Below are 14,101 nucleotides of genomic sequence, written 5' to 3' on the forward strand. Positions count from 1 at the left end.
TGAGGAAATTTCCTTTTAATCCTAGTTTGCTCAGTGTTTTTATCATGAAAGGCTTTTGGATTTTGTCCAGTGCTTTTTCTGCATCAATTAAGGTGATTATAGTTCCCCTTCATTCTGCTAATGTGGTATGTTACATTGATTTTCAGATGTTGAACCACCCTTGCGTAAATCCCACTTAGTCATGATGTGCAATTCTTTTAATATGCTTGCTGGATTTGGTTTTCTAGTAGAGGTGATCTTTATTTTTCACAGATTTTGTTTTTGTGAATTCACCTACTTGATGAAATTTATTTGTAAGCCCAAAATTGATACTCACAGTGCTTTTGTGTACATGCTCAGTGTGGCAAAAAACTTGAGTTGTCTGATGTGCACATTCCCAATTGAGGTGATGCTCTGCCTTCTTGTTTCACCTCTCATACTGTAAACAAGTGTCCTTTTTGCAATCTACTTAGTGCAGTGTTTTTGCATTTTTGTTCATTTTATTGATGACTTTGCTGTTTAAGATGGCCACCAGCCATAGTGTTGAAGTGTTGTCTAGTGTTTTTAAATGTAAGAAAGCTGTGATTTGCCTTATGGAAAAATATGTTAGATAAGCTTCATTCAGGCATGAGTTATAGTGATTTTAGTTGTAAGTTCAATGTTAATAAATCATAATTTATATTAAATAAAATGTCTTTAAAAAGAAACAGGCATAAAACAAGGTTGTATAGTGATTGGTTGACAGTAGTGTAAATAGAGGCTAACCCTATACTTCCTCCAGGAGCAGTAGTTCAGAATTTGCTAATTTAGTATTTATGGTAACTTTATGGAACGTAACTACTTCAAATAATGAGAATCAGCTGAACTTTGTTGAGGATTTTTGCATCTATATTTATAAGTGATATTAGTAGTTTTCTTGTTATAGCTTTGGTATTCAGGGTAATGCTGGCTTCATAGAATGAATTAGTAACTTTTTGGAAAAGTTTGAGAAGCATTGATGTTAGTTCTTTAAATGTTTGGTAGAATTCACCAGTGAAATCATCTGGTCCTGGGCTTTTCTTTGTTGAAAGATTTTTGATTACTGATTCGCTCTTTTACTTGTTAGATGTCTGTTCAAATTTTCTATTTCCTACTGAGTCAGTTTTGGTTATTTGTTTCTTGGATTGATCTTTTTTCATCCAGGTTAACTAATTTGTTGGCATACAGTTGTTTATAGTATTTCTTTTTCAAAATTTCTGTAAGGTCTGTAGAAGTATTCCTACTTCATTTCTGATTTTTAGTAATCTGAGTCTTCCCTCTCCCCCCTTCCCATCCCCTGTCTTTTTGGTCAGTCTAGCTAAAGATTGTTCAGTTTTCCTGATATTGTCAAATAACCAAGTTGTGGTTTTGTTCATTCCCACTGTTGTTTTCTGTTCTCTTTTATGTATATCTGTTGTATTTTTTTTTTAATTTTATGTCAGCTCTTATGAGAAATCAAATATCTGCTGTAATTTTTATTATTTTCTTCCTTCTGCTAGCTTTGGGTTTAGTTCTTTTTCTAGTTCCTTAAATTGTAAATTTAAGTTGTTGATTGAGATTTTTTTTATGTAAGCTTTTAGAACTATAATTTCCCTCTGAGCACTGCTCTTGCTGCATCCTGTAGGTTTTAGAATGTTGTATTTTCATATTCATTTGTCTGAAAGTATTCTGTAATCTCACTTGAAATTTCTTTGTAATCCACTGGTTGTTTAAGGGTATATTGATTAATTTTCACATATTTTTGAATTTTGCAGTTCTTTCTGCTGTTGATTTCTGGGTTCATTCCATTATGGTCAGAGAAGATACTTTGTATGATTTCAAATTCAGATTTATTTAGGCTTGTTTTGTGACCTAACATATGGTCTGTCCTGCAGAATGTTTTGTGTGCACTTGAGAATAAAGTGTGTCATGTATTCTGCTGTTGTTTGATGGAATGTTCTCTCTATATACATACATATGTCTGTTAGATCTAGTTGGTTTATTGTATGTTCATGTCCTCTATTTCCTTAATGATCTTTTATTTAGTTCTCTCCATTATTGAAAGTGGGATATTGATGTCTCCAACTATATTGTAGAACTGTATTTCTTCCTTTAATTCTGTCAGATTTTGCTTTATATGTCTTGAGGCTCTGTTTTTAGCTGTGTATATATTTGTACTTGCTAACACTTCTTGATAGATTGATCCTTTTATCAATATATAATGTCCTTTTTTGTCCCCTGTAACAACTGTTGTCTTTAAGTCTATGTTGTCTAATATTTACATAGCCACCCCAGCTTTCTCGGTTATCGTTTACATGGGATATCTTTTTTCATCCTTTCACTTTCAAACCTATTTGCATTTTTTTATCCAAAGTGAGTGTTTTGGCTGGATGCAATAGCTCATGCCTATAATCCAAGCATTTTGGGAGGCTGAGACAGGAGGGTCACTTGAGGCACAGGAGTTCAAGACCAGCCTGCGCAACATAGCGAGACCCTCTGTCTACAAAAATTGAAAAAAAAAAAAAAAAAAATGTAGGCAGTGGTGGTGCATGCCTATAGTCCCCACTACTTTAGGCTGCAATGAGCTATGATCATGCCACTGTACTCCAGTCTGAGTGACGAAGCAGGACCCCATCTCTCTAAAAATAATTTTTTTTTTAAAAGTGTCTTGTAGATAACAGTTGAATCATATTATTTTTAAACCATTTACATTTAAAATAATTATTTGATAATGAAGAACTTGTACAGTTCGGCTATTTGTTTTCCGTTAATGTAAATCTTATACCTTTATTTCTTCTCAGTTCCTCTATTACTGCCTTCTTTTGTGATTTATTTTTTCTGATGTACTATTTTATTTCCCTTCTTATTTCTTTTTCTGTATATTTTAAAATTTTCCTTAGTGAATCTCCCCTTAGCATGGGGATTAAAATTAAAATAACATCTAATGTTTTTAACAGTGGAGTTTGCGTTAATACCAACTTAGTTTCAGTAGCATACATAACTCTGCTCCTTTGCAGCTTCATGTTTATACATTTTATGCATTGTGTGCCCATTAACCTAGATTTGAAATTTTTGTTTTATACATTTTTATTTTAAATCATTTAGGGAAAAAAAGAGGATTTTACAATAGATGCAGCACTACTGGATTTTGTATTTACCTATATGTAGCTACCTTTACTATTGTTCTTTATTCGTATAACTTCAGATTACTGTCTGGTGTCTTTTCATTTCAGCATTTCTTATAGCACAGGTCTAGTATAGTGATGAATTCCTTCAGTTTTTGTTTTTCTGGGAATGTCTTAATTTCTCCTTCACTTTTGAAGAACAGTTTTGCTGGTTATAGAATTCTTGGCTGATGTTTTTTCCTTTCAGCATCAGATTCCATCTCCTCCCTGGGGTTTATTTTTGCATCTTGTTATGAGTGTGTCTTAGTCTGTTTTGTATTGCTATAAAGGAATACCTGAGGCTGGGTAATTTATAAAGAAAAGAGGTTTATTTGGCTTACGATTCTGTAGGCTGTACAAGAAGCATGGTGCCAGCATCTGCTTTTGGTGAGGACCTCAGACTGCTTTCACTCATGGTGGAAGGCAAAGGGGAGCAGGCGTCACATGACGAGAGGAAGAAAGTGTGCGAAAGAGGGAAGGAGGCCCCAGGCTTGTGCGCTCACACTCTATCTTTTTTTCTTTTGAATTCTTTCTAGACTTCAATAGATTTAGGGGGTACAAGTATTTTTTGTTACATGGCTGAATTACATAACGGAGAAGTCTAGGCTCTTAATATACCTGTAACCTGCATAGTGTACATTGTATCCAATAGGTAATTTTTTATCCTACCCCCTCTCCCACCATCCTCCTCAAGTCTCCAATGTCCATTAAGTTGCTCTGTATGACCAGGCATATCTATTACTTAGCTCCCACTTATATCCTAGAGCATGTGGTATTTGGTTCTTTGTTCCTGGGTTACTTCACTTAGAATAATGGCCTCCAGTTTCATCCAAGTTGCTACAAAAGACATTATTTCACTCTTTTTTGGTGGCTGAGTAGTACTGCATGGTAACATATACCACATTTTCACATTTTTCTTTTTTTCCCCCCAAAATATTGCAGTGGAATAAATGCTTTTGGTTACATATATCAATTTTGTTATGCTTGAGTCAGGGTTATAAGTGTGCTCATCACTGAGATAGTGTTCGTTGTACCAGTTAGGTAGGTTTTCGCCCATCCCCTCCTCCCCCCACCCCCTGCTTGATTTCCATTGAATTTTATTTCCCTCTGTGCACATGTGTACTCATCAGTTAGTTCCAAATTAATAGCAAATACATATGGTATTTGTTTTTCCATTCATGTGATACTTCACTTAGGATAATGGTCTCCAGTTCCATCCAAATTGTTGCAAAAGGCCTTAATTCATCCTTCATGGGTGAATAATATCCCATAGTATACATACGCCACATTTTGTTAAACCACTCATGAATTGATGAGCACTTGGATTGATTCCACATCTTTGCAATTGTGAGTTGTGCTGCAGTGAACATTCAAGTGCAGGTGTCTTTTTGATAGAATGACTTCTTTTCCTTTGGGTAGATACCCAGTAGTGGCATTGCTGAATCAAATGACAGGTCTACTTTTAGTTCTTTGAGAAATCTCCAAACTGTTTTCCATAGAGATTGCACTAATTTGCAGTCCCACCAACAATGTACAAGTGTTCCTTTCTCTCTGCATTCATGCTATCATCTGTTGTTTTTGAACTTTTTAATAAAAGCCATACTAACTTGGGTAAGGTGATATTTCATTATGGTTTTAATTTGCATTTCCCTGATGATTGATGATGTTGAACATTTTTTCATATGTTTATTGGCTATTGGTCTATCTTCTTCTGAAAAGCTTCTGTTCATGTCTTTTGCCCACTTTTTAATGGGATTGCTTGTTTTTTTTCCTTGCCGATTTGCTTGAGGTTTTTTGTAGATTATGTTTATTATTAGCCCTCTATTGGATATATTGCTTGTGAATATTTTCTCCCATTCTGTAGGTTGTCTGTTTGCTCTGTTGATTATTTCCTTAGCTGTGCAAAAGCTTTTGATTTAATCAGGTCTCATTTATTTATTTTTGTTCTGTGATTGCCATTGGAGGCTTCTTCATAAATTCTTGCCTAGGCTGATATTTAGGAGAGTTTTTCCAACATTTTCTTTTAGAATTCTTAAGGTTTCATGCCTTAGGTCTAAGTCTTTTATCCATCTTGAATTATTTTTTGTGAGTGCTGAGAGACAAGCGTCCTGTTTCATTCTTTTGCATGGGGCTATTCAATTTTCCCAGCACCATTTATTGAATTAGGGCTTCTTTTCCCCAGTGTACATTGTTGTCTGCTTTGTCAAAGATCAGTTGGCTACACATGGATGGTTTTATATCTGGGTTCTCTGTTCTGTTGGTCTGTGTGTCTATTTTTGTGCCAATACCATTCTGTTTTGGTTACTATAGCCTTGTAGTACAGTTTGAAGTCTGGTAATATGATGTCTCCAGATTCGTTCTTTTTGCTTAAGATTGTATTGGCCTTTTTGGCTCTTTTCTGGTTCCAAATGAAGCATAGAACTATTTTTTCTAGATCTGTGAAAGATGAGATTGATATTTTGATGAGGATTGCATTGAATTTGTAAATCACTTTGGGTAGTATGGCCATTTGAACAAAGTTGATTCCACTGATCCATGACCATGATATGTTTTTCCATTTGTTTGGAAAAGACTTAGACCTAAGGCTTAACAAAATCATCTGCAATTTGTTTCCTCAGTGATTTTTAGTTCTCTTTGTAGAGATCTTTTACCTCCTTGGTTAAGTATATTCATAGGTATTTTCTTTGTAGCTGTTGTGAATGGTTTCGAGTATTTGATTTGACTCTCAGCTTGACTATTATTGGTGTATAGGAATGCTACTGGTTTGTGTACATTGATTTTGTAACCTTTGACTTTGCTGGATTTATTTATCAATTCCAGGAGTCTCTTGGAGGAGTCTTTGGAGTTTTCTAGATATAAGATCATATTGTCAGCAAAAAGTGATGGTTTGACCTCCTCTTTCCCAATTTGGATACCTTTATTTCTGTGTCTTGTCCAGGGTCTCTTTAACAGTCAGTTCTTATGGGAACTAATAGAGCAAGAACTTGACAACTCAACCATTACTTCGAGGATGGCAGTGAGCCATTTGTGAGGGATCTGCCCCCATGACCCAAACATCTCTCTTTAGGCCCCACTTCCAATATTGGGGATCAAATTTCAACATGAGATTTGGAGGGGACAAATATCCAGACTGTATCAGGGTGGTTATTGTTTGCTTGTTCTGTGATTTTTCTGTACTATTTTTGTAAGGTCTATTTTCTTAGTCATGTGTGGCCACTGAAGTCTGTGTTCCATTTGCTTAGTAGTTAGCTAGTGTTTTGACAGTTTTTTTAAACACCTGGAGCCAAAAGACAAAGAAAAAGTACTCTCCACATCTTTATAGATAGGCTTTGTGTTGGTATACTCTTTTACTGCTTAGCCAAGCTATTTACAATTCTGCCTTAGCCTTCATTTTTTGTTTGCTCAGAGGCTGAAGGTCAGCCAGAGGTGAAAGCTTAGGGTTTTCTCAGGTCTTTGCTGGGCCTTTCCTGAGCATTGGTTCAGCCCTGGCCCATGTGTGTGGCCTTCTTGATTCCCTAGTACACACAGGTGCTTTTAAGAGCCCTTATTACCCCGTCCCTTTCCCATCCCTTTTCTGCCCAGCCTTTCCATCTCTCTGTTCCTTGTCCCAATGATTGTCTGTTGCCCCAGGCTGCTACATCAATTAAATGATTTTGGCAAAAGCCACCCAGGAATATTCCCTAGGCCTGGGAATGCTCCAAGTCAGGTGAAGCCAAGCCTTTGCAGCCAGACAACTTGAAACCTGCGATCGTGATCCCTTAAGAATAAGGTCTGTATTGCTCCCTCTGGCATTAGGAGTTGAGGTTGCAATCCTCACAGCCACCACTGACTTGGATTGTAGGGGACTGGATGCAGGCAACTTAAGATGCCACAACACTCTCTTTACTGCAGAGCAGCAGCTAATTTCTTCACCAAGCCGTGCCCTAGATTTTGTACATTTTTTACTAGATTTGAGAGTTCTGCAAAAGTTAACAGTATTTGTGATCTTGTTAATTGCCCTTTTGGCGGAATGAAGCCCTAGATTTCCCTACTCTGCCATTTTTGGTGATGTTACTCCTGCTGTAGAGGTTTTTTAGAATGTAGATATCATTAACCAGAAGTAAGAAAATTGGGAGAGAAGAAGTTAATTTATGCATATAGGAGGGATTATTTTTATCTGGACATGGGTTTGAGGTGCTGATGGCACAATCTTTGGGTGTCTGGTGACAATTAGAATTGTAGTGCTTGATTCCAGAAAGATCTGAGAGCTGCAAAGAGATCTGGGAACCTTCTAAACAGAAGTTACAGAAAATGAAAGTATATGATTTTCTTACACTAGAAGAGAAGGTCAAGTATGGCATTTTGGAAAATACTTTCAACTAAGAAATCATTCACTTGTTCAGCAAACATTCACTTTGTTCATATTACCAACGTAGGTACTGCTGAGCACTGGAGATATGAGAGAATAAGAATCTAGTTTTATTCTCTGAGGAAGTTCACTCTCATACTAAGAAAGACAGGCAAATAAGCAAGTACAATGCAATTTATAACAACAAGGTTTGGAGGAGGCCACAGAGAGACACACAAGAATATATAAACAAGTCAGGAGGGAAAAAACATAATGGAGAGAGTGATGTGTGATCCTGTTTGCTGCATGGAGAATTTGAGAAGGCTGAGGACTGAATGGTACTGATTTGGCAGTAAGGAGATGCCACAGTTTTCATCAGAATGGTTTTAATTGAGTAGTTTTGGTAGAATGGTAGAGATAGAGAATCAGATTATAAAGTTAGGAGTGTGAATGAGTGATGAAAAAGTTGAGGAAAAAGGGGAAGACAACTTTATAAAGAATGGTACAGTTTAATACATTGACTGTGACACTAGAAAAAAAATTTTTTTCCTTGAGGCCATGGTGTTTTATTATGAAAATAGAATAAAAACTTCAAAAACAAAATGATCCTTTCTAATTTAATAAAAAATATGTTATTTTTTATTGTTTTCTTTGCATGAGTTATATGGCCAACTTGAAAAATAATTCTCACGGCTCCCAAGCTGAAGAGATATGTAAGTTACATATGCTTCACAAGGCCCTGGGCTCAAAACTAGCCTGAGTTAAATACAACTCTCATGGCAGTTAATGTATTAAAAGGAGTAGCAGAGTTAAAGTAACTTTATTTGGGAGAAGAGATTCAAGTATTTTTAGACAATTAAAGGGATGGGACAGGATAGGAGGGAAACAAGGATGGCAAAGAGTCTCAAAAGATCAGGAAAGATGATATTAAGAATGCAGAAAGATTAGGATTTGGAAACTTGGGTGAAGAAAGAGTGAAGGTAGTGAGAGAGTTTTGAGACTGAGAAGGAATTTGAGAAGTTTTACCTAGGAAAACCTCAGCTTTCTAGGTGAAGCACAGCACAAAATCGTGTGCAAAGAAATGAGCAGCAGTGAAAATGCCTGACTGAAGTTGATGTAGCATGCATTTGTGCTAATAGTACCATTTGGTGATTTTTCTCATTTCTTTCAACAAATATATATTGAGCATTTATTGTGTACTAAGCACTGTACAAGTGAACAAAGTAAACAAAAATCCCCATCCTTGTAGAGGTTACGTGTGAATGGGGGATCTGGGGGGTGGGGAGACAAACAGTAAATGATAATATATTTAATATATTGTTTTAAAATAAACATGAGGTAAATAGGGCTACCTGGGTCTGGGAACTAAGAAAGCAAATGGGAAGATTACCTAGATGTAACTACAATTTTATATTGCATATCAAGTTCTAATTTAAGTTATTGTCTTATTTTGGTACATCTAATTGTAGAGTCTAGGTTAATAAAAACAAGAGGAATATGGATTTGGTGGAGCCTTTACGTATTTTGGTGTAGCTATGAGAAATAATCTATATTTAAGAGAAAATACACTGATTTAGAACAACTTTATGTAGTTATTTCAGTGCCTTTGGCAAGAGAAAAAATAAGAAGATGAACTGTCATATAATAATGGAAATTAAATCTTCATTTGGTATGAAAAGAATTTGTATCTCATTTCCAAAAACATGATTGTACCCCATAGGAATTTGTTGTCTAAGTTTAAAGGCTTAATAAAAACTATACAGAGTTGAAGATGCTTTGTTAATACTGAATAAATTGGGATTTTTGATAATCATTGTCTTATATTCTCTTCTTATTTACCCCTTTTTATTTAAACAGGTATTGGAAAGGTGAAAAGAAAACCTAGTGTACCAGATTCTGCATCTCCAGCTGATGATAGTTTTGTTGACCCAGGGGAACGTCTCTATGACCTCAACATGCCTGCTTATGTGAAATTTAACTACATGGCTGAGAGGGAGGATGAATTATCATTGATAAAAGGGACGAAGGTGATCGTCATGGAGAAATGCAGTGATGGGTGGTGGCGGGGTAGCTGCAATGGACAAGTTGGGTGGTTCCCTTCAAACTATGTAACTGAAGAAGGTGACAGTCCTTTGGGTGACCATGTGGGTTCTCTGTCAGAGAAATTAGCAGCAGTCGTCAATAACCTAAATACTGGGCAAGTGTTGCATGTGGTACAGGCTCTTTACCCATTCAGCTCATCCAATGATGAAGAACTTAATTTTGAGAAAGGAGATGTAATGGATGTTATTGAAAAACCTGAAAATGACCCAGAGTGGTGGAAATGCAGGAAGATCAATGGAATGGTTGGTCTGGTGCCAAAAAACTATGTTACCATTATGCAGAATAATCCATTAACCTCAAATTTGGAACCGTCACCTCCACAGTGTGATTACATTAGGCCATCACTCACTGGGAAGTTTGCTGGCAATCCTTGGTATTACGGCAAAGTCACCAGGCATCAAGCAGAAATGGCATTAAATGAAAGAGGGCATGAGGGGGATTTCCTCATTCGTGATAGTGAATCTTCGGTAAGTTGATTTTCAGAGGTAAATGCAAATAGTTCTGGGTATTAAAAAGAAAAACAGAGGATTGGAGAGATTAAGTGGCTTCCCTAAAGTTCAACCAGGTAATAAGCTGGGACATAAGCACAAATGTTCAGAAGCTAAAGTCAGTGTTCTTTCCAATTGTATCTATTTTGAATAAAAGCTGTAGCAGTAATACTGCACTAGATTATTTAGTCTTGTCTAGTTCTGTTGTTTTTGCATTCTTGGAATATTTTCTGTTGCGTAAAACTGAAAAATGGAGAAAATTGAACATTGGCTTCTTCATTAAAAGTAGAAAAATACAGTAAATTAAACTGGGAAACGTTTCTTAAATTGCTGTTGGATGTAGTGTATAAGAAGATAATCACTGTAGTCCTTATCACATAGGAAATCCCTGAATTAATTAATATTAAGTTTCTTCATAAATTAGTTGTTTGGAAATTAGAATACACCTTTATTATGTACCTCAAAAATCTATTTTTAACACTTTCTGTGTTTGAAATGCATTTGCAATAAAAGGTAAATTGCAATACTAGTAAACAATAAAATGATAAAACCCTAAAAATTAAAGTATAAATATAGTTATGTGATTTGGGGTACTGTTTAGGATATTAGAATTTGGTCACACTTATTTTCTTAAAAGTGGCCTTTCTTTTTCCTTGATAGGATATTGCTGTTTTTCCACTTAATCAAATAATGATTAATGTTGACTTCCTGTGAATGTAGTTATACCAAAGTGAATGTGTAATTGTGCAAAAGGTTGAAAGAAAGAAGAAAATGTGTGAGAGCAGGAGGAAGAGAGACAGAGACAGAGGAAGATTAATTGAACTTCCTGATGTGAAGTTCAGAAAAATGGGGCCTGTACCTAACTCCTCAGAAGAGCAGGTGGTTGATAGTGGGGAAGAGTGGTAGAATCCATCTTCTGTTAGATGCCTAATCTGGCCCACTGTTTGAAACTTTGGGAGTAATTGTATAAAAAGAGGATTTGGGGGTTGATATAGGCTGTTTAGAAGAGTGTTAAAATGAAAAAAAAACACTCCCATTCATTGCCCTTGGGGAAAAACCCCACCCAGTTAAAAAGAGTACCTTAAGTGCAGAATAATACGCATTTTCTTGTGGGTAATCAAGCATAGATATTAGCCAGAATACAAGGCCAGGTGTGGTAGGTCATGCCTGTAATCCCAGCTCTTTGGGAGTCCGAGGTGGGAGGATCACTTTGAGGCCAATAATTCAAGACCAGCCTGGTCAACATAGCAAGACCCTGTCTCTATGAAAAATAACTATAAAAAATTAGCTGGGTGTGATTGTGGGTGCCTGTAGTTCCAGCTATTCTGGAGGCTGAGGCAGAAGGATTGCTGGAGCCCAGGAGATCAAGGTTACAATGAGCTATGATCATGCCACTATACTCCATCCTGGGCAACAGAACAAAATCCTATCAAAAAACAAACCAAAAAAATATAGTATACTATTATTTTTAGCAATATAATTTTTAAGGTAGAAGTCTCAAATAAGCATATTTTGTTTCCCCTTCACAGTGGTTTTTTAAATATTCAAATTCATTGTCAATATTTAAATATTGGTAGATTTATTATAAAAATTCACACTTTAGACTTCCCATTTAAAGTTGGAAGACCTGCCAGTATTGAGCCCCTGTTCCTGCAAGGCAGCAATCACAGCTGAGAAGTGGCTACTTCCTTTAGATTGGCCATACACTGTCATTCCCTCTGCCCATCTACCTTTCTACTCTGACACTTGGTTACATTAATCTTTTGTAAGCATTTGAGTTTGTGGTCTCTCATTAGAGTTAGATTACTCCTCATTTAGATGTCCTTCATTTTTAGGAATTCATAGTGTTAGGGTTAAGATAGCTATTGTTAGCTACAAGTTGAAAAGGGGTGAATGTCTTAGATTTTCTCATGTGTTTCTCCAGTAGCTTGACTTGACAGAAGATAGATCTTGTGCTTTAAATATTAAACTAAAGGATTTGTTGTGGGTGTATGGCATGGGAGCCACGGATATTAAGAGATTTTTGACTACACCGGTTTGAATCCTGGCTCTGTTGTTAACTAGATAGTTGATATTGGGCAACTTAGTTTCTCTGAGCCTCAATTTTCTCATCTGTAAAAAGGGTTTGTTTTGAAGAGTAAAGGAGACAATCTATGTAAATAATTTAGCATGGTGTCTGGTACTTAGTAAATGCTCAAGTTTTAGCTATTATTATTTTAATATAAAAATGCTCATAGATGGCTTTCAATATGTTTACTGTATGTGTTTTTTTCTCTTTTAGCCAAACGATTTCTCAGTATCACTAAAAGCACAAGGGAAAAATAAGCATTTTAAAGTCCAACTAAAAGAGACTGTTTACTGCATTGGGCAGCGTAAATTCAGCACCATGGAAGAACTTGTAGAACATTACAAAAAGGCACCGATTTTTACAAGTGAACAAGGAGAAAAATTATATCTTGTCAAGCATTTGTCCTGATACTGATGACCAGAAGTGACTGCTACATAGTTTTAATTTGTCATGTAATTGAAGACTGAGAAAATGGTGGTCCAGTCGTGCATGATTGGAAATTGCTATTTCTAACTCTATATGAGAATTGACTGTAATACATAAGTATTTTTATTATAACTCAGCCCATATATATATATAAATATGAATGCGATGCATCTGCATAGAACAATTCTTATCCTTGATCTTCTGTTTTATTGTTTTCTTTGCCATTTTTTTTCTTTGCTTCTAATGTTAAGGTTTTGTATTTTGAAAAAAGAATCAAATAATGCAGATCTGAAGTCTTTTTATGGAAGAATTCCTTTATTGCTTTTCCTTTATTTCCTTGTAAAGGCACCATATTACTTCTGTCATGATTTCTCTTCTTATAAAATTATTATATCTATATATGACATATGCTAAAATAAATTTCTTGGAAAGTGTTAATTTTTTCTGTGACTAAATAGCAATAATAAATGGAAAATTAGAAATTATTTTCAGGTATTGTATTTATCACAAGCCATTGTAAATACCCAGTGTGTTGTATCTGCCATTATTTTTTAAAATTCATTCATTGTCTTCAATGTATAGCAAAACAGATGGGACATAAGTTAGAAAATATCTTGTACAATTTTTTTTATCATGTACAATTTTAATTTACAACTGTTGGAAACAAAATTACTAAATTCTTAAGAACTTTTTTTGATGCTTCTCATTTGATTATTAAAGAGACCAAAGCAGTGTCAGAGATATTTAGCTTTTCAAATGTAAATGGATACTCCAATGTTACTTTTTATCCCCTAGTATTAATTTACCAAAGCATCTTGTATTAGGATATGTTATATTTATTTTATGCCTGTATGAAATAAGTTATGGCCAAGTTTGGGGGAAATAGGAGGCACTGAGATCCTTGGGTTTTTTCCTCCCTAAACATTAGAAATTGTCAGGAATAATATTTCCCATTTTCACTTCCTCGTTTCAATTTTGAGTTTTGTTGACTGGGACACTAAAATTGATGTGTACTTGAGGAGTATGAAGGGATATGGTTAGAGAAAAAAAATAAATCATATTTTTTTGTTTACCAAGTAGGACTTTGGGTATGTGGATGAGAGGCTACTGTGAAGTATTGAATCTATTTCTGTAGGCCACAGAAAAATACCAGTTGTATTTTTCTCCCTGTTGTTAATTCTGGAAATTTAAGCAAAGTAAGCATCAACACTTTAATTGAAAACACTCACTAAAATCACATAACTTAGTAAACAGTAGGAAGCCATATGATATTTTCAAAAATTTCCATAATGCCTATATGAATCTTTTCATTCTTTGTAGTGTTATAAACATTTAATACAACAGAATTATTGATGGTAAAATTGAAATTGTATAATTTATGAAAATTTTTAACTTCATTTTAATTTTTTTATTATTTAAATTTTAAAATCATTTAAAGACTTATGTTGCCACTTGGTGGCAGCCCTGGGTTCTTCCAATAAGCAACAGAAGTCAGCAAATAAAATTAATACATCATATAAATTTTCATCTTTATTACATCTACTTTTAA

At 35.2% G+C, this 14,101-nt stretch overlaps 1 protein-coding gene across 3 annotated transcripts in view; it reads left to right on the forward strand.

Annotated features, from left to right (window-relative positions):
- Nucleotides 1–12,968, forward strand: part of NCK1 (NCK adaptor protein 1) — an 87,229-nt gene extending 74,261 nt beyond the window's left edge. For all 3 annotated transcript variants that reach the window (XM_045539124.1, XM_045539125.1, XM_045539131.1), the window contains 2 exons: nucleotides 9,325–10,037; nucleotides 12,340–12,968. In XM_045539124.1, the coding sequence (XP_045395080.1) occupies nucleotides 9,325–10,037; nucleotides 12,340–12,534 (908 nt within the window). In that variant the 3' untranslated portion in view covers nucleotides 12,535–12,968. The remainder of the gene's footprint in view (nucleotides 1–9,324; nucleotides 10,038–12,339) is intronic.
- The last annotated feature ends 1,133 nt before the right edge of the window (nucleotides 12,969–14,101 follow it).

This window comes from Lemur catta, chromosome 1 (assembly GCF_020740605.2).
Source record: "Lemur catta isolate mLemCat1 chromosome 1, mLemCat1.pri, whole genome shotgun sequence".
NCBI classification, from domain to species: domain Eukaryota; kingdom Metazoa; phylum Chordata; class Mammalia; order Primates; family Lemuridae; genus Lemur; species Lemur catta.